General features: G+C 41.7%; 2 protein-coding genes across 4 annotated transcripts in view; one reads left to right on the top strand and one right to left on the bottom strand.

The window, feature by feature from the left end:
- The window catches only part of LOC104371494 (opsin-3), a 107435-nt gene extending 98371 nt beyond the window's left edge, over window positions 1-9064 (bottom strand). For all 3 annotated transcript variants that reach the window (XM_086619638.1, XM_086619629.1, XM_086619646.1), the window contains exons 1-2: window positions 8981-9064; window positions 3205-3978 (exon numbers count right to left, since the gene is read on the bottom strand). In XM_086619638.1, coding sequence (XP_086475764.1) covers window positions 3205-3541 — 337 coding nt within the window. In that variant the 5' untranslated portion in view covers window positions 3542-3978; window positions 8981-9064. The remainder of the gene's footprint in view (window positions 1-3204; window positions 3979-8980) is intronic.
- Window positions 9065-9575: 511 nt separating this feature from the next.
- LOC147529416 (syncytin-A-like) lies at window positions 9576-13953 on the top strand. Its single transcript, XM_086610533.1, is given in 2 exon segments — window positions 9576-10217; window positions 11953-13953. A coding segment is annotated over 1 exon segment (1344 nt). The 5' UTR covers window positions 9576-10217; window positions 11953-12090; the 3' UTR covers window positions 13435-13953.
- Window positions 13954-21591: the final 7638 nt, after the last annotated feature.

The raw sequence follows: 21591 nt of genomic DNA, 5'->3' as shown, positions 1-21591 counted from the left end.
AAAAAAAGGAACAGATAAGAATACTGAAGTGTTTATTCTTACAAAGCTTCATGTTGAACTTCAATTCTTCTTAGTTATCTTTCCTACTATGCATCTCTATTCTAGACCCTGTGCATTAAGACCATTCCTTGTAGCCTTGATGGGCCAACGTCAGACATGAGGCACAAAGGAGGGTAAGGTTTTTTATATACTATATATTTTATACACTATATTTAGCAAATATTATATTTTTTTTTAAGAATAGCTCAGGGATTGCAAGAAAGCATAAGTAACACAAAGAAATGTTCTCCTCTCAGCTTATACAGTTTTGCCATTTCTGTGTTCTTACCATTTCTGTGTAAGAACATGCTCCTTTTATATCATAGCCTCATATATTTGTATTTTGTCATCTTTGTGGCTTTTGCATTTATGTCTATAAATCTAATCAGCTTTGCCACTCATAAGGTAGTCACAGTGATCAGGCTAAAGGCTGTGATTTAAACTGGACTTAGGTGTCAAAAAATCCTCTCGCTAACAAAAAACTTCCTTATCCTCAGTAACTACACTGTACAAATCAGCAAGGTCTTAAGCCACCAGCTTATGATACAGAATATGCTTGATTTTCCATCTTTTGAGTTTCTGAATCACTTTGATAAGTTTTATACAATTTTTCCAAAGTCCTCAGAAGACAACGAAAATAATCCTACCATGAATGAGATACTATTTATTTTTTCTTTTAGTAATAATACCTGCAAGTATCAATAAAAAGCTCCCAACTCTCTCATGTCACTTCCCAATTGTCATAAAAAAATTAACCATTCCATTCAATGGATCCTTGTTCAGTCTGTGATGCTTACAGCACACACTGAATGCAAAAAAAAATAAATAATCGTATATCTAAGCATTTTGTTTTCAAGTGCTATAAAGACCTGGAAAAGCCATCAACATACTGCACACCTGCAGTAGCTCTTTTTTAGCACATTTTGGAGTACAAAAATCCCAAAACCTGATGAATACTGCAGAGGTAATATGTCCATAGAGATATATAAACGTCAGGCAACCTGCTACTATTATTTGCTTTTACTCACATTGATTTCCAGTGAACATTTTTTAATTAAAACTCTGCAAGCCAACTTCTTCAGTATTCCCTTTATATGCACTAGTGAAAGAAAAGCGTAGTGAGCACTGCAAGACTTTGAGAAAAGAATTTTAAAAGAATTTTTTTAAACACTGTCATGAAAAGTTCCCATGTGCACAGCTCAATAACTACCTGCATTCAGGCTGCCGCAGCCGCCCAGAACACCCTGCTGACAGCACCAACACCGCTCAGAGGAGCTGAGGTCACCTTTGGCATTCTGGGTTTTGTGTTTTTGTTTGCCTCTTGTTCCTTGATGAACTCATGAATTTTAACAATTGTACCAGAAACTCTTGCATGAACTATATCACTATAGCAGAGAAATCTGCTCTTCTGCCATCCAGCTGATTTACACGGAAGACCTGACTCAAAACAAGAACTCTTCCATAAGCAAATCGCCCCAGGAGAAACTGACCCATTTGCTGGTTTAATTCGACAGTTAGCGGCACAGTAACACACAGGTATCCTGACAGAAGCCAGCAGGCTTGAAAGACACCTTCGACATACTTTTTTTCTAATTCCTTAAATACGTATCTTTTTTTCCCCCTCTCTTCAAATATTATTTTCCTGTCCCACCTCTAAATAATATAAAAGAGGCTAAACGAAAGAATGGAGAAAAAACAGTCCTAACCTCTTTCTCCCTGAGAAGACTAGTTACTGAAATACTGGAATTCATAAAATTCACAAAAATGGAAATGAAACATGGAAGGAGAAGGCATGTCATTTTGCTCTGCACAGACCAAATCAAAACCACTCTGTCAAAACAAGGCAAGGTATTGTTCATAACGGAGTCTATTTTTGGACGGCCAAAGTCGGTGCTTTTATATTATTCAACACTGCTAACTCCTGAGAGCTCCCTTTGGGCAAAGCAGCAGTTTCCCAGGGGAAGCTGCCAGGCTGAGTTAACCATCATCAGTTGAGCAGACGTTTGAGGAAGGGAAGAGTACCAGAGACTGCACCACTGCAAACAGCATGAGCTTGTAATTCAGGTAGAAAATGTGGCTTTGGATCCACAGCCTGACTCTACACCAAGGGCTGCGGGAGCACTTCTCAGGCCAAAGTGACTGTAAAGACCCACCGCAACTCCAGAGTGGGAGAAGAGCCATGGATGCACTTGGTCCTGTCCTGGTGGCCTGGAGGCACCAAAGCAAGGATGTACAGCAAGAAGGAGCTGTGCTGGGTCCCCCAGTCTGAGTGAGAGAAGGATCACATCTAGATGTGAACCCACAGGCCAGTTTATGCTTTAGAGGACCTTTTATTGAACGTAGGAATAAATGCAGAAAGGGTCACTGCTTAGTGACGTCATTCTTAAAAGTGATGGGCCAGCTTGCAGGGACAAAGGCTGCACTCTGACTGCTTTTTCCTTTTTTTTTTTTTTCAATAATTAAAATAATTTTCAGTTAAAACACTTAAATCGAGCAGTGCATAAGCTGGTTGCAGGAAAAGTTTTGTCTGGACAGGAGGAGAATGCTGAACACTGTTTTACTGCAGCTCTGAAGCACACTGACTCTTTCCAACAAATCTATTCCTATGACTTAATTTGCTATTGAATCTGCAAGCATGGAATTTTAGAATAAAGATTTTGCTTTGGGGAGAACGGAAAGCATCTAATGATGAAAACTGTCATCTGGGACATGAGGGAATTCATATTATAGACTGATAGATAATTACAAATGGTAAATGAAGTACTTTCAGGAAGCTTTGTTCATGACAGAAGCAGCACTGAGGGGCCTGTAGGTCAGCATTGGCACAGATTTTCCTGAAAAAGAGGGAAGTATTATATATGTTCATACACTTAGTCAATCTCCTTCCAGTGGCTTGACTCTTTCTAGTTGCCATTTTTAGCTCTTAAAAATAAATAATTTCAAAAAATGGGATATGTTAGGAAATATTTATCAGATATGTGCTACTCCTTCATAAAGCCTTTTGTAAAAATGTTTTAAACTATGCTTTTCACTTGTGTTTGACCATACAAGACAACCAAAGCATCCTTCTGTTTACCATAGAGCAGCAGTGAGCTTACTGATCAAGACGCTTCATGCACCAGTGTTGAAAAGAATAAGATGAGAGAATTATCATTGAACTCTTACCAAAGCAGGAATTGACAAAGCCGTACCACCGACAACCATGCTCCCCTCCAATCCATTTGCCGTGGATGTTAGATGCAAAACTGAGGGTAGTGCCTGAGACGCACACTAACATGTCGCTGATACTGATGTTCAGGAGGAGCATGTTGACTGGGTTACGGAGGGTTTTGAACTTGCAGAAGAGGATGAGGACAATCAAGTTATTCAAGAAACCAAAAAACAAGATAAATCCAAGAAAAACAGCCACTATTGTGTGCCCATTTCGTGAGAGTCCAGCCCTTGGCTCAATGGGATCTGTAGCTGCACCAAAGCTCAGGTTGTATGTCCAAGTACGGTTCATTTCGGACTTTGACACAGATCGGTGGGGGCAGAGAGGTCAGGTGCCCTGCGCTGAAGTCCTCCAGCAGTTTCCCAGAAGCATATCTCCATCACAGATCAAATCATCTCAGGAGTTTTGAGATCTTCACTCAGCTGAGATAGCTCTTCAATGGTTAGGCAGATGTGAAATACTGCATCGCAGCACAGAAGTATTTTCCTGCACTATGTCTTGCCAGTGGTCAGCTCTGCAGCTAACTCCAGGGCAGCAGAAGCAAGCAAATAATCACCTCAAATTCATCTTTGTTATTTAAACCCAGGATCATGTTAGAAGATTTTTTTTTGAGGCTCAGAATGGAAGATATCTTAAAAAGGTGCTTTAGCATGGTCTCTTCCTTCAGAGCAAACGGGCAGTCCTTCTATCAATGGGCAGCTACTGTTGTTCCCTCTGACAACAGGTGTCTTCTGAAAATAGAGAAGAAAACAAATGGCAAAACCAAAACAATTTTTCCATACCAAGACCAAAAAGTAGGCACATAATTTACTAACAGTTTCTCCTTTTTGAACCATAACAAATATTTTTCATTCTTTTCAGTTTTCTCTCCGATTTTCAACAGGAAAATCAGTTTGTTGATGTTTTCTTGGTCCTTAATCACAGTTTAGCACAGAGAAGGCTACTTGCACCTTTCTTTCAAAGCTGCTCAGGTGAGAAAATGCATGGTAAGACATATCTTTTGCAACAGCTTCCCAGATGAAGAACTGTGTCTTCTTCCACATAAGTCAATCCAGACCAAGCAAAGATTCTTGGCTAGACCTCAATTAAAAGAATGAAATTTTAGGAGAAGGAGAAATGGAGGAGAAAGTATTTCTTCACCCCGAAAGAGTAATTTCAAGTGCAGTCCCTGAAGCTCTCATGTGCTTACAAAGGTTGGCAGAGCTGTGGTATCAGTTTCACTTCTCCCACATTTACCAGTGGACAGATGTTCTCCTTCATTATTTATAAAGCAGTCAAACACCCAAAGCTTCCCATCTCTCTCCCACCGCAGACATGAACTTGTATCCCCGCATGCAATGAGTACACCGTGTGTGCGTGTTGTAAAGCAATAACAGAGTGCTTAGTGTGGACACATAACTGCTTAGCCAGCCCTCTGCGTGGTTGCAGGCAAATTCTGCACAGATATTTCTATAAAGAGACATGGACATATATAATGTGTGTATATATATATACACGCAGGAATTTCCACTCCTCAGTGCAAAAATGCGTGATACTCATAGCTTGCTGAACTAAAATACAGGAAAACTTTTCTTTCGTGAGTCATGTGCTCCTAGAGTGATTACACACATTTTAAAATGGAGCATCTTCTGTATTACTCCTAAGCACTGCTTTTTGGAAATTGTCTTGTAGGAAAAGATGTGTTAACCCACTGGAAAAATGAGAGTTCAGAGTTTACTGAAGATGCAGAGGTTTTTTGCTTTTTTTCTTTTATCATATCTTTGTGTCAAGGTGAACATTTTTAGCAAGTATTTCTTCTTACTATTTTCCTAATTTTACAAAACACTGTGCTAAATATGTTTCATTATTGTAGTGATTTTGAACTCTAATGTGTACAGTCTGTCTTTACTTTCTCTCCTGATGAGTAAATTCTGTACACTTTGCAGACCTTTTACCCTTTGATCATCGACAATGTGAAATGCTGATGCTTTCTGCTTTTTTCCCCCATTTAGGAGGTACATGGTAATTTAGATTGGTAAGGGTCTCAGCATATCTAAGAGAAAGAACATTTGAAATACTCTACTATTTTGAAAAGAAATTATCCCCTGTCAGATTCTGGTTGCAGGTTATAGAAGGCAACTAACTGGGACTAACCATCAATATACCTTAAATTTAGTCATAATTGTGTTTAAAGGAACAGAGTTAAAGTTTAGTAGAAGAAAACACAAATGAAATAACAACTGATTAAAAAATATGGTGCTGAGTGTTTCTCAGTCACTAATTGTATGACTTAAAAGGCAAATGGCTGCACATTTTTTTAGTAGGAAAAAAGCATGGTGGCATTGTGCTGAAAGAGAGCTTCAGAAGAAAGAATCCATAGGAAAACAAGATGTATAGTGAAATAAAGCCAGTAAGTAATCATTTGTTGAGAGTTTTTTTAATAATTCTGCTTACATCCTAGCTTCTACCAAATTCATCTCTTCTTTTTCAATCACTTCGAAGACAGTTTTGTTTAATCTGTTTGCACATGACTGTTTATTGAAGAATGCAACTGAGGTCAGTTCTGTCTGCTCCTCCCTTCCGCAAAGCATATTGCAGAATCTGGCTTCAAAATCTGAAGAGATTTAAGTGTGATTTACATGCAGATTAATTTCAGTTACAGATGGATTTTTTTTTCCAAGCTGAATTGGTTACACCTAGATAATCTGTAGCAAAGATTATAGTATGCCATCATAAATGTTTCTATGTGGGAATTAACTTCACCAGAATAATCACAGGCAAAGAGTCTGCATACTATTGTCATTAAAGCATCACAGCCTTGGTGTTAGACAAAGCCAAAGGCTATAATCGCCTTAGCAAATATAACCATATGTATCTCTATTAAGCTCAAAATATAAATAATAAAACATAGATTTTTTTATACACAGTCACACACATCCTGCCTTCTTAGAGACATATTAGAAGTTCATATTTACAGTGCTTGTAAAAGAACATTTACTCCCTGATGGGATTCAGCTGACTAAAATTCAGCAGTCTGACACTAGGTGTGCAGGCACAGCCCAGTGCCCAGCTCATTTCTCCACTGACCACAACCCATCAGCTTCAGTGGGATGAGTTCTGCCCTTGTGCGCTGGGGAAAGATGCTTTAATGCTCAGGCAAGTAGAGCAGACCCTGGCAATTCAGTGGAAGACACACTTTAAAAAGTCAGTACACAAATCGTGAAGGTCAGGCCATGCAGCCACTTGAAATCGAAAGATGACAAAAAGGACGCACGCAGATGTGCTTTGAAAAGTTTAGGGTGGACATAAGAGATGGGGGTCTGCAGAGGAAAACACCTGAAGATTTGGGCTTTGTAGGAGTAAGTCTCTTATTAGTAGCTCATATATAAAGTGCTAAGCTTTTTACACCTTTGGATGTAGTACAAGCCAAATTCAAATTTCAGTAAAGCTTCTAAACTCCCATCCAAACCCCTTGAAGAACAGGTCTAATTCTCACTTAATGTTAGCATTTAACTGAATAGTACACATTATTGCTGAAGAGAAGTTGTGGCTGCCCCATCCCTGGAGGTGTTCAAGGCCGCGTTGCATGAGGCTTTGAGCAACCTGATCTAGTGGAAGATGTCCCCGCCTATGGCAAGGAGTTGGAACTAGAGGATCTTCAAGGCCCCTTCCAACCCAAACCATTCTATGATTCTATTGGCTTGTGCACTTGAAGGTTCACCTGATTGTTCTTCTCCAGACAGACAGCTTGGTTTGATAAACGTTACTCTGCAACTCTGACAACCCTGTCTTACAGGTGACACTCTGCGCTCCCCAACTCTCCACAATCTAGCAGGACATCCTGAACCCTCCTAATTTCTAGCAAACTCAGGAGCTTGCAGGACTGAAGTCTAAATCTGCCAGTTCTGCATGTCAAAAAGCATTAAAAAAACCCCACACCACAATAAAACATACAATTGCATTCAAAACAAACAAACAAAAAAAGAGCATCCAGTTTGTCTCCTTGCATTCGTTTGAGTTGACGTGGAATGGAAAATACACCCAAAGTGATACAAAATATACAGCCAGGTGAAACAGGCCAAAAGTTCGCTTAATGTCACAGTTATTAAATGTTTTATCTGTTAACTGGTTCTGACAATAGTAATCCCAAGATACAGCAAAACAGACACCCATCACTGGTTGCACTTTTCTCTTAACCAGTCTGTTGGAAATAAAAGGTTTAAAAAAATGTTCTATCAGCTTCTGGGAACACAAGCATTAATACTGAGAGTGTAAGGCTTCTTTTTGCACTTGCCACCACACATTAGTTTGAGCAGTATCCTACACGAGTGAAGGTGGTTTATTCCTTTTCTTCCTTTGCCCCAAAATAAGTACTAACTTATTGAAAATATTAGCTTTAAGGGTTTAGGATTGTTCTGAGTTTTTCTTTTCTTAGATGAACTGATTCATTATTTCTAACTGGCAGATTCTTTGCCATCTTTGCCTAACCATTCTATGATTCAATGATCTTCCCTTGCAAAGTTATGCAATATGCCAAGGATGATGCTTAATTCACTTTAAATATTTAATGGCTGATAAAATTGCATAAAATAAATAAAACCAAACTTTAAACTTCAAAATCATTTTGCTATAAAATTTACATTACTCTTGCATTATACTTATATTATTCTCTTGTGATATAAAGGAGCTATGAAAATCCCTTATATTTACATATGCACACAGCCTTAATCAGCCTGTTGTTGAGTTCATATTAAAATAAATTTTAAAATGATGATTTTCCTTCATTTATGACCTTAGCATTCCACTGAAAAGTTAAAATCTAAAAATATTAACACAATTCCAAAGTCATTCCCATCTGAGATTTTATGAAGGAGGAATCAATTTTTTGACCTGATGACAGAATTATGGCAGGATTACTATATTTTCAGGTTTTTATACACTAAACCTTGTTTTCCAGATCAGAAACTGAATTATTCTTAACGGCAGGCAACCACAAACCAGAGGTACCACCTAAAATAATTTTCTCAAACACAGTTGAAAGATAAGGGACTGCGTGGGACTTTGCAACAATGAAGACAAAATTCTTGGACTATTTTTCTGTGCCCCAAGTCACACTGAGATGTCAAGAGACCCAGAGGTAGGTCTTTAGAAGTAATTTAGAAGACAGAGAGGAGGCTCCAGTTGTTTAGGTATCTCCCAGCTCCCAAAACTGTGGGAGAACCTCTTGCATGCAGACTTACAGACTCACTTTTAGGAATTTACAATCACGAGAAAGACAAACACGAAAACGAGAACAACATAAGAGCAGAACACATGAGATGAAGCTCACCACTGTTTGACACATTTGAAGCCATACTACTTACCCGAGGGAAAACTCTAACAGTGGTAAAATAGCACGAGAAAAACACTGAACCATTGCTTTTGAAATAAAAGCTACTTTTATATAGCATTTTAGAAGTTAAGGCAACCCCTCCTACATGCAAAGAGGAATTTTTCGCACAGAAACGTCTGTGCTAACAGTGAACGAGACGGCCCCATCCCTGCGCTGATGAGAAGCATCTCTCAGAGCCCCAGCCGGGGCGGCCGCAGCACAGGGAGCCGACAGCACCCGGCTCTGCCCGAGCTTCCCAACCTCGCAGCCAGCAGAAGCCCCTTCAGCCAACCTCAGTTTACGATTTCTCCGACACAAACTTTTTTAAACTTATTTGCGGGGGGGGGGCGCGGTGTGGCATAGAAAATTGGAAGAAAAACCCACCTGCATCCAGAGCAATCCACGGAAAAAAAAAAGCCACCTAAGCCTCCGGCAAAGGCGTCCGGAGCGGCGACGCGCAGGAGTCCCAGCACGGCACCCGCCGGGATGCCCCCCCGGGAAGACGCGGCCGCGCTCCGCCGCCGCGGGGGCGGTGTCCGGCGGCGGCGAGGAGCGGGCTCGGCCCGGAGGGAAACCGCCCCCCGCCCGCCTCCCCCCGCCCGCGGATCCTCCCGCGCCGGCGAAGCCGCAGCTCCCCGCGCTGCCTGCGGGCAGGGCGCTTACTTTCCGCGGGATGGATGGATGGATGGATGGATGGATGGATGGATGGATGGGTGGGGTGGGGTGGGCTCGCCCCGCCTGCCGCTTTCTGTTTCTCCCCTCCCAGGCGGGCTGAGAAGACATCCCACTTCGGGATGGCGGGGGAGAATAAATACATTTAAAAACAAAATTTAAAATAAAATTAAATAAATAATAATAATAAAAAAAACAATAAGAATGCCGAGGCACGGCTTGCGCCTCTCCCTCCCCGCGCTGATATGGAAAGTAACAGTTAGGCATTGCAACATGGCAAACAGTTTAGCAAAGTACCGAAACTCTGTCTCAAGCAAGAATCCTATAGATTAGAGGCTCCTGAACGATGACACTGGGGCAGCTTGACCTGAGAAGGAGCAGATAAGCAGAGCCATCTGAAGATATAAAGATAACGAGAACTGTTAACCGGAACCCTATTGTCTGTGAGGAACAACCATCAAGCGGTCTCGCGGTTTGGAGCTCAGCCAACTCAGCATTCTGAGCCAAAAGTGAAACAAGAAGAACGGTGAAGACTACGAGCCCTCCTCCAATAGACGTCCACCAGATGGCAGTGCGCATGCGGCAAGAGGAGGAGACTTATGATAATGAGTTCCCAGAGCTAATTGTAATAACCCAGCCTGTACTAATAAATATGCATGCTGTTGCGTCATAAATAAGCGCTTGTTTTGCCATCTAGTGTGCAAGTTTGGAGGAGAGATCCCTCTCGCACCCAGCGCTGCAATAAATATACCTGCTTTGCAGCTCTCCGGGAGAGGAGTTTGGTTCTGCGCGTCGATTTGGCGACCCAGAGGAGGATCGTTTTTATCCGGCTGCGGGACCTGCTGAGGACGGGACTCCTCTGGGCGCCCCCGAGATTTCCCGGAAGCGCTCCCCACTCACTCGGATCACCGCGGGGACAGACACGGACCGTCATCGGCGGACCAGGTATGTGCTAAATAAGTAACGGGATACCTGTTAAGTCGTGAGGAGACGTCCTACGTGGGGTAAAGAGCCTTGGTGCTCGCCTCTGGAACAAACTAGGGTTTGAGTTCCCCATAGGGTGGTAACTGGGTGAGTTCTGTACCTCGGCTAATGGTAACTGGGGCTCTCTATCTAATAAGGCCTTTGATGTTTGTATGAGTTTGCTGGGCCAGCCCTGGGATGTATGGTTGTGCTGCTAAAACCACTGGGTGAGCATTTGAGCCCGTGGTTCCGTGTTCTCCACGAGGAGAGCGGCCAGTAACAAACAAAGCACGTGACAAGACGTTGGAACAGTGTTATTCAAACCAAGTATTAATTTTTGGTGTCCTATACACGGACTCTGGAATTTTTCATACAATCCAATCTTAGGTTTGGAGTGCTTTGTTTGTGAACAGGACGTTTGGGTACGATTTGGCAGTGATTTTGGTGTAGTCGAAACTGGTGTGACGGGGATGGGATTGAGCGCTCAGGTGAACTTCAGCAGGTAGTCTTTGTCACCGCTGTTGCATGTTTGTTCGCGCTAAGTGCTCAACGTGTTGCGAGTACGTTATTTCTCCAAACGGCAGGCAGGAGTTTTATCTTGATAATTGTCTTGGATTTAGGTGCATTCGCTGTGGAGCGAGTACGCCTCTGCACCTTCTGCCTTGAGTAAGGTATTATTGTTGTCAGTTTATTCAGTGTCCCTTAACTAGCAAGGGAGGCTCTGATAGTTGTGACTGAAAAGGCAGATAGTAAGCAAGTATTATGGGAGCCAAGCAAAGCGGTGGAATAGTGAAAAAGAACCCTTTAGGCTGTATTTTGGCTCATTGGAAGGATGTAGGATATAGGAGGGCCATCCGGAGAGAATGTGGACAGGAAGACCGTTATATGGGCCGTAGTTATGGCAGAGCATAGAAAATCCCATTGGGGAACAGAGGCCCTGTATAAATATCTGAGTCAGCTGATATTTGCCCAAAACCTGTATAGCACTATCAAGCAAGTAACACAGCAGTGCGAGGTTTGTTTGCAAAATAATCCCAAGACAGGAACTAAAGCCTGGCCCAGCCAAATAGGGAAAGGGAATTATCCAGGACAACAGTGGCAAACTGATTTCTCGGAACTCCCAAGAAAAGGGGGATTTTGATACCTGTTGGTCTTGACGGATACCTTTTCAGGGTGGCCAGAAGCATTCCCTTGCTGAACTAATAAAGATAGGGAAGTAACCAAAGTACTATTGCAAGAAACCATACCGAGATTTGGGGTTCCTGCAGTAATCTCGCTGGATCCGGGGGCCACGTTTCATTGTGAAGGTTGTTCAACAAGTTAGTAAGCTTTTGGGAATAGGTTGGCAACTTCATACCCCATATAATCTACAATCAAGTAGTCAAGTCGAAAAGATGGATCACCTGATTAAGCTATAAACTGTAAAATTAAGCCAGGAAGCCAGTTTGTCTTGGCTCCAATCATTGCCTTTAGCACTCCTGAGAGTTAGAACTAAGCCCAGAGCCAAGGAAGCGCTGAGTTCTTTTGAAACAGTGTATGAGAGACTCTACATTGTACAAGTGGGAATATCAACTCAAATCGGGAATAAGATGTTAACTGATTATATAAGTCTGCAAAAACAGCTTTGGGAAATAGAGAAGCTGGTTTTGGGAGCTAGAGCCTGAGGTCTCAATAGGCCCATGCACAATATTGAACCTGGTGATTATGTATGTGTTAGATGTCTTTTAGGTTCACCTCTGGAACCAGGGTGGGAAGGTCCATTCCAGGTGGTGTTAACCACTCACACGGCAGTCAAGATTAAAGAACAAGCATCGTGGATACATCACACCAGAATAAAGAAGGCCCCTAGACCACGATGGGAATCAGCATCTACTGGACCACTGAAACTCTGGATTCAGCGAAAAGATGGACAATAATCGTTGTTAGCATTTTAGGATTTTGTCTAAACATGGGAGAGGCATCGGAGAAGAATTTGTTTATACGCTTAACCACGAATATTTCTCAGGCCGTCAACTTGTCAGATTGTTGGATATGTACAGCTCTTCCCAGAAGCAATACGGAATTCCCATTTTTCGGAGTTCCAGTGAAGTATCTAAACTGGAGTTGGCCATATAATAATATTAACTTTGCTTTAGCACCCGATGGCCTAGGAATAAGCTGGCAAACAGATGGAAAATGTCTTCCAGGTAACCAGCAAAGTAAACTTCCTACTGGGGAAACCCTTTGTTGGAAATCGGAAGAAGAAGGGCCCCTGCACCCACACCTGCCTAAACATGATTGTAGTAGTACAAATATGAAGATGCGATTTGATCTACAAGGGATAGATTATGGAGGAATTTTTATTAAAAGAGTCAATAGCAGCGCAGAACAGGTAGGACACTTTAGTGATACTGAAATTAAAAAACTAAATGGCACTGTATGCACACTAAATGAGACTAGAGGGTGTCCAGGTCCAATCATTATGGGATTAAATCATAGCCTCCTGTATGAATGCATACCAGTCGGACTATGGTGGCTATGTGGAGACGGATGGGCTAGGAAATCCCTGCCCCAGTATTGGGAAGGAACCTGTACGACAGGTTATCTCATACCCCAAAATAAAATATATAACCAAAATGATTCATTGGCCGGTATATGGAGGACATCCCCTTGGAGACATATACGGGAAGTGTCAAATCCTCTAGCAGAACGAAGTACTGGGTTTCATAGTTTTGTGAGATGGTTAATTCCTTCGTTAGGGGGGAGTGAATTGGAAAAAGCGATTGTTAACATTTCGGCTACATTAGAACAAATGGAAAGTCTCACCCTTGACGCACTACAAGGAGTTCAAGAGGAAGTAGGCTCTTTAAGTAAAGTAGTTTTGCAAAACCGACTAGGATTAGACCTTTTATTGGCTAAAAACGGAGGATTATGTGCAGTTATTAATCAAAGTTGTTGCACTTATATTAATCAAGAAAAACGGGTAGAAACAGATTTGCAGAAAATACGGGAGAAAAATCAAATTTTACACCGAGTAGCTCAAGATAATACTTCATTTAGTTTCTCTGAACTTTGGGAAAAGCTCACCTCTTGATTACCTAATTTCACATGGCTGAAGCAACTCCTTATTGCATTTATTGTGATCATTGTGTTAGGACTGTTAGTTTGCTGTATGTTGCAATGCTTCACGTGGATGTGTAAACGAACCGGTAGCACATAGGAAGAATGGAAGAAACATAAGTTAACGCAGAACGTTGAAAGTGGCAAGTATTTTGCCAAAACCCTCAAAGGGAATGGTGTTATATAGCAAAAAAAAATTTGCAAAGGAGAAAGAAAAGGGGGGGACTTCATATGGAAAGTAACACTCAGTTAGGCATTGCAACATGGCAAATAGTTTAGCAAAGTACTGAAACTCTGTCTCAAGCAAGAATCCTATAGATTAGAGGCTCCTGAACGATGACACTGGGGCAGCTTGACCTGAGAAGAAGCAGATAAGCAGAGCCATCTGGAGCCATAAAGATAATGAGAACTGTTAACTAGAACCCTATTGTCTGTGAGGAGACTTATGATAATGAGTTCCTAGAACTAATTGTAATAATTCAGCCTGTACTAATATTTATGTACACTTTTGCATCATAAATAAGTGCTTGTTTTGCAATGTAGTGTGCAAGTTTGGAGGAGAGACACCCCCCCCCCCTCCCCTTGCACCCAGCGCTGCAATAAACATACCTGCTTTGTACCTCTCCAGGAATTGTGGAGTTTGTTTCTGTGCATCAGTGCAGCCCCGTGTAGCCCTTCGAGCCGCCGCGCTCCCCCTGCGCCGGCTGTCCACTCTTCACACCCCTGTTGCTGTGGAAGACTTGTTTTTTGGTAAATAAACAAGTGCAAATACCTGTTCAGCAGCAGATCAGGAATGCAGTTTAAAAATGTGTCAAAAAATGTAACAGACATGTCTTGTGTGTAATTTATTGGTCATCTGCTTTGTCTATATTTTGCATGTGTATCTTTACATTTTTAGCATTTACAGCTGGAAGAAGCACTAAGGATACCATGCGCTGAAATCTGTATTTTCAGAAATACTTATGTCGCAGAAATAGCATACAGCTTGACAACTATGTAACACTGTTTCTTTCTTTTACTACTACTCTTCTAGACTTCTACTGCTCTATTCTTTCTATAGGAGAAAAAAAAGCCCATGGGGAATGGATCACTGGATAAAAACACTAAAGGAAAAATATTCTCGAGTATGCCTTGCTCTCTTGAACATCTCTTAGCTCTGGTTCTTGCTGAACTTCTAAATGAGTCTTTTAAATTTGTAGATCACAGTTAAAGCCTGTAAATGGATCGTCATAGTCACACTCTTCCACTTCAGCTAGATTTAACCTTTTATCTGATCACACTTGTCAGCTTTTTCACTTTCTTGGGCTTAAAGACAGACAAACCAATGCACCTATCGTTATAGAAAAACAGCCCAGCAAAAAAGATGCTGTGGATTCTCTTAATAAAAACTCTTCCCCAGTGGAAGCCTAAAGGCAGATCCCTTAGGTATTAATTGTTGTACTACTAATAAGATTTTGATCCAAAATTCAGCTTAAGCAAACCTATTTCATGAAATAAAGGAAGAATTTTCTGAATAAGCAAATACACCTAATACGATCACCTTCAGAAAATACATGGTATCAATGATTTTGCTGATTAAACCTCTACTGCAAACTAGGAACTGCTTCTCCCAGCGTACAAAACCAAAACTGATGTGCTAATGTCACATTCAGAGAGAGAGCAAGAGTGTACCTCCTTTAAAGACACTTAACTAAAAGCAAAAATATAAAAGGTCATTTTTCAATGTCCTTTATAAAACGTGTACCTCTGAAATAGTCTATTATGGTATCTAGTTACAAAACCAAACAGCGTTACCAAATGCACATACTTCCAATACATATTCAGCAGCATGAAAATGTGCTTCTATAGGTGTTAAATTGTACTTTATTACCTGTTGTGAAGTTGGATGAAACTACTTACTAAAGACAGCTAGGTTAAAAACTGGTTTGAAATTAATTTACCTGTTATAAACTTGGAAGTTTTCAAAAAGTGGATTGTACTAGCAAAAAGAATTGTCACAACGAATGAATCGTGGGGCAGTTTACATACCTGATTCATTGTTGTGCATCTCCTTTTGTTTCACAGATTACGATTCAGAGCAATTTGGCAGCATTACTGATTGCCAGTTTGTGTCAGTGAAGAGCAGGCAAGCTGCTGTGCTCCGAATGGTGTCCATTTGGGGTTGTAATTCTGAAGTCCTGGTGGTGCTTCAGAAATTAAACTGAGGCATTTGATTTGAATTCCTTGTTTCCTTTAACAAAAAATTAAAGTTACTAGGGAATTCCGGCATCTCCCATGAATTTCCTGCTTTTCTCCTACTTCCAACAGATGTTGTGAGTTTTAGTAAAGTCTCTAATATCATACAGAAGAGGGGACAGTCAATGAATCAAGTGAGGAGCAATACTGAGAACACCTGCTGTTGTGTTCCCCCAGGGCAGCAGTCACTAGCTGCATCCGTACTGTCTTTCCCAGCAATGCCCAAGAGCTCACCACCCCAGTTCCCCAGCTGTAGCAGCTGGAGATGCATAGCAAGGTGGAGAATTGGGTGTACACCAACATATAAGCCAGGTGGACAGATGAGGGATGAGGATGCATGCGTCAAGTTAAGATTGTGTCCATATGCTAGTTGTATCCTGATTTCAGAAGCTGTCCTTAAATTTGTGAGAACGTAAGAGATCTTTAAGTTACTTTCTTACATTCCTATGAGAATTGCTTTTACTATCCTCATTTATAACCTTTATTTTCCCATTGCTCTTTGTGAAAGGCCCGGTTAGTCCAGATTGCTTTGCTCTGCATTTTGTTCCTCAGTTTATCCTTTTTCAAGATCAGCTTTGCGCTAGGGGAAACGTCTGTTCCGACGTCCTCAAAAGAAAAGCATCCTGCCTGTTTCTCTGCTTTCACTAAAAGACTTCAGATTTGCATCAGTCACCATTATTTCATTGGCTTAACATATGATGTTGAGTGGTTGCTTAGCTCAGTGATGTACTGTGCATACCCTGAGATCCTAAAGAGTGGTGGCATATTACATGGTTTCGCCAAGTAGTTTTTCCGTTAACAGTGGAACCATTTCACTTTGCATGACAGTGACAAAATAAGAAGAAACCATACAGGAGAGGGAGGGAAACTCTTCCCTTCTGCCTGTCCACATCTGCAAACATTTATAATTCTTAAAATCCTTATTGCAAAGATTTACCAATGAATACTGGAAGCGAAACCAAAGTATCCTCAGATTTATCACGATATCTTGTAGTCTACAGCTTGAAACCCATCTGGTTGATTACTTATAAAAAATGGCAGCAGATAAAAAATGCATTGGCCTCGATTCCATATTTAGATGTTTCGAATGGCACAGATTTCACAGTTTGTGAGTCTAGAGAGAGAACAGTTGATGTGAGTCCAAGATTGAAATTTCTCATAATCTCCTTGTTCTGCACAAAGCATATGATGACAAGGCTCTGAAAGCAGCTACCAAAATTTAGGGCTAGATAAAAAAATGTAGTCATTCAGTTTTGGAATAAGAGTATATTGCATCATAATAACACCACTGTCAGAAGATTCAAAATCCCTTCTCAACAGTCTGAAGGAAGATTATTTCATGAAAGCCAACAGAGAATTTGGAAGCCAAACACAATTCTCTTTGCCTAGAAACAATGTTTAGGTTCAGTTACTCACACAAAGGTAGCTGATGTGTTTTGAGACATTCTTGAGAATCCCGTCCAACCCTCTTCTGCTAATCCAGAGGGGTGTGGGTCTCCGAAAGGTGCTGTCCTGGCAAAGGCTTCAAATACCTTATTGCATCTTAAACCACACTAGATACCTATGGGCAGTCTTTCAGTCTCCAACAGAACTGTTAGTCATGAAAATTCCAGGCAAACTTTAGTGAAAAGAATACTTCCACCAATTACTGGGTGGCTGTTACAGCAATGCAAGCAAGGCAATGGTCCACAAAGTTGTCTAGTAAAATATATGATCTGTGTTTGTGACAATAGCTCGTGTGCCTAAGGCTTATCTAATTTTCCAAGTATACCATCTGGCCTAATAAAAGCTGCTACCCTGTCTAGAAGCCTTGTCTTATCTGTCCTTTTGACTATCACAGCAAATGCAACACAACCATTCAGTGAGCCAGTTCTTTCAGTCGGTGTCTTGTTTCTGGAGGATGATTTTGCTTAGGCTTCTGCAAGGCCTCTGCAAACTTCTTCCTTGTTTTTGCACTTCATCTGAATTTCTAAATCCCAATCAGCTGGTGTTTAACTTACCTACCATGTCTAAAGATGCATCAAAGTCCGAGAGTTTGGATCCAGACAGCAGATCCCAGGTGCTCCCTGACTAGTGTGTGAACACTAGTTGTGATTACATCCCCTCTTCTTTCTCTGACCAGCTTCAGCAAGCCACCCATCAGGGTGGCTGAGGGATACTCCAAAATCAGGGCCACCATACAGTATATCTAGGCAGGCTGAGCAGGACTAAAATCTCTCTTTTTTCCAGTCGCTTTCTTTCCAAAGGTTATATTAAATTTAAACCATTCTTTCCGTAGCTTCGCACTTTAATAAATGCTTACTTCAGGTTATTTTGAAGTTGCCAAAGAAGATCCTATGCCTTTTCTATTCACTAGACACGACTCATGCCCAGAGTCTTCTGCCATCAGCAGGTAAGAGAAAAGCAACAGGAGCACTTCCAGAAATCCAGGCACAAAGTTAGAAGTGCCTTCAGAAGACATGAGACTTCAGGTAACACAAACGTCTGTGCCTCACTTCACTCCAATAATGGTGAGTATATGAGGAACGTCTTTATTTGCTGAAGTAAAGGGGAAAACAAGGCAGCAGAAGGAACTTTTTGTTTGAAAGAGCAGAGTGGGGACTACGGGGGAAGCTCAGATTGTTATTTGGGCTTTATCCAAGTTCCCTTGCTTTTATGCAAGATGGGAGTTAGCTTATATTCTTGTTCCCTCTGGGGCACGTGTGTTTCTCTGACCTGCTGTCACTCAGAAAGGAGAGGGCTGACCAGAGTGGGGATGGGAAAGCTGCATGGCCTGTCCTGAGTGTATGGCACAAATTTCATCCTCCAAACCATTCATGGTATCTCTCTCCCTCTTTCCCTTGGGTAACCAAGGGAGGCCACTGCATGCATTGTTGACGCTGGTCCCAGGAAGAGAGATGTTCTGTGCAGCTGCTGATTGAAGATAAAAGGCAGCAGAGAAAAAAAGATCAAAGGACTACAGAAGACAGGTCAGGCACTCTGTATATTTGCATTTGACTCGCAGAACCTTTCCCCGGCAGAAGTCTCTTGGAGGTGTTCTCCATCCTGCCTCATTGACAGGGTACCCTAGAAAAACAGATAACAGGCATGTGCCTCTGCTTCCACACTCTGTTGGCTCCATCACTCCTAGTGCTCCCACTGAAAATCAGATGGGTCACTGGAAAACACAGCCTCACGCAGAAGCACCTTCCGTTTCCCTTGTTGCCTGGCCCCAATAGAGGTGGCTGTCCTGGTTTCGGCTGGGACAGAGTTAGTTTTCTTTTTAGTAGCTACGATAGCTCTGTGTTTTGGATTTAGTCTGGGATTTGTTATGAGAAAAATATCGATGGCACACTGATGTTTATAGTTGTTACTAAGACATCAAGAAGGACTTTTCAGATTCCCATGTTTTGTCGACGTACAGGTGCACAACAGGCTGGGGGGAGAGCATGGCCAGGACAACAGGCCTGCAGATCAAATCCCTCCAGGATTCGAGCTTAGATTTAGGATTGAACTGACCAACGGAATATTCCATATCATGCAACATCATGCCCAGTATATAGATGAGGGTTGGCTGGGAAGTTTTAGGGCTCTCTCTCGCCCTCCTGGGATCTCTCTTAGGGTCTCTCACTCTTCTGTGATTGTGGTTTCAGGACTTCTGTGTTTCAAGATCGCTTGCTGGAATGTGACAGGCGTTGGTCACTGAGTGGTGAGCAATTACACTGTGCATCACTTGTTGTTACATATTATTATCATTTTATGTATCATCATGTATTATTATAATTTTAATCATTATTTCTATCATTATTATTTTAAATTTTATTTTATTTCAATTATTAAATTGTTCTTATCTCAACCCACTAGTCTCCTTCCCTTTTCCTCTTTAATTCTCTTCCCCCTCCCCTGAGAGTGGGGGAGGGTGAGTGAGCAACTGCATGGTGTTTAGTTGCTGGCTGAGTTAAACTATCACAGTGGTTCAGAGATGAGCAGGATTTTGGACAGTTATTTTGCAATACGCCAAATTATAAAGGCTCAAAATTCATGTCAGACTCCATCCGACAAAAAGGACTTTTCAAACAAAGGCTTGGTTATTTGAGCCCTCAGCTTGCATTGCCCTTCTGGAGATAGGTTTGTGCCTGCGTATGCATGCAAGCGACAAAGAGAAGTATTTGTGACACTCAGTGTTCCATATTTAGCTCCTGCAAACACATCTCTTCGCTGTGTACCTAGTAATAAATGCTGTCCCTAAACAGCCTCCCTAACAGCCTCTACTACAGCTGCTTCTTCAGAGCAATCCTACCACCCAACAGTTCTCATCTGTGTGCGCTTCCCAAATTCTCATGTCAGTCTCTCTTGCACATCAAGGAGTTTGCATCCATCTTTACAAAGTCCTTGGGGCTGCAGGAAGCTAAAACACAGACCCAGAGCTCTTCACTCTTGCACTGCTTTCTGATCTGGTGTTTCTTTGAGGAAGGATTTTCTCCTGGGCAACAGAAAGGGAACAAAACTAGTGATTTTCCCGATTTCTATTCAGACACCATCTCTTGACATGAGAAAAGGGAAGAGCTATTTTTCTCTAGCTTTGCCCCATCTGGCCATCCTCCCCCCTGACCAGTGGCTGAGACAACTGGGTAACAGTCAGAGCTCATCTGTAATTTGGTAGATGGCTGGGAGAGTTTCCTTTCTGACATTATTTCCAGCTCAGATGAAATCTGGTATCTCCTTACTTAGTATAGCACCTGGCAGCATGGATGTTAATGGAAAACACTGGGTAATTTGTCAGTCCAAGCTAGCAATGCACACAAAGGTCAGATCTGCAACCAAAGGAAGGTAAGACACTGAGCTGTTTCATATTTCTGAACATGCTCTTGCCCAAGTGCTACATCTTACTTTTCTTAGCAACCACTTAGCACTTCTTTTGAATCAAAGATGATTTTTTTTGCATCAGTTGCACTTCATACTGGATGCGAGACTTATGCTTCCTTCAACCAACAATCTGTTTTCAGCAGAAAGAGGGAGGCAACTGTGGAGCCCATCAAGATTAGAGTTAGATGTACAGAAGAAGAATGGACTAGAGTGAAGAAAAGGAACAGGGGAGCATGAAATTATATGTCTTAAAAGATTGGCATCAGTCTTAAATTTGTTTTGCAGATGGAGATTATCTGGTAGCTAGAAGATTATGTCCATGCTACAGTGGGAAATTCAGTTGTACCCTGTGGACACTTGCTTTTGTTTCAGTCACCCGAGCCGTTCTGGGTAACAGCTTTTTGTAAGTGACACTGACTTGGGCATCAACCATCTAGGCCTGGGTGGTTCTGTACAAGCCCTGAAATATTTGTTGCCATGGTCTCATTGCTAAAGGTACCTGTGCTAATGCGCTTAAGGTCATGTCCGTTATTTCTTAACATTGATCAGGTGCATTTTACAGCAGATGGCTGCCCACTCTGATTTCTCTAGATTTTCTCAGATGTATAGGCCTCTCTGGGTTTGTCTAAGCCGCAAAGCCACAGACACTTTCCATGCTGTTAGGTCCAAAAGCATATCTTGTTCAAGTCCCAGATCCGCTCGAGGGTTAGACTCAGCCCACAGCTCTTCTGACTTTTTCTGTACCTTGGTTTAAGAGGAGAACTGGACATATAAATCAGCTTCTTGTCCTGAATTACCCCATCCACCTCCCTGAGCTGGACGACCAGGAGCCATGAGGCAAGCAATGATCAGCTGAGACACAGGCTCATGCATGTCAACACCATGACTGAGTAGTACTTGTGTCATAGAGATGGTAGGAACAAGGGCACAAGGGGTTTGGGATCTGTCCTGAAGAATTTACCAGCTGCTGTTATTGCTTATGTTCTGGATGATATAAAGGGTCACGTCCATGATCAAGACTTAAATTGGAGTAGAGGTACAAATTTTTCTGTTATGTTCCTGATGATGAGTATCATGGTGTTTATCATGATTTCCTTTGAGAGGCATATTGTTGGGCGCTTTTTTTGCTTTTTTTTTGTTTCCTTACCTAAATCTCTAGTATCTAGATTAATTTGGT

Source organism: Tauraco erythrolophus, chromosome 1 (assembly GCF_009769465.1).
Source record: "Tauraco erythrolophus isolate bTauEry1 chromosome 1, bTauEry1.pri, whole genome shotgun sequence".
NCBI classification, from domain to species: Eukaryota; Metazoa; Chordata; class Aves; order Musophagiformes; family Musophagidae; genus Tauraco; species Tauraco erythrolophus.
This window is presented reverse-complemented; position numbering and strand designations above follow the sequence as displayed.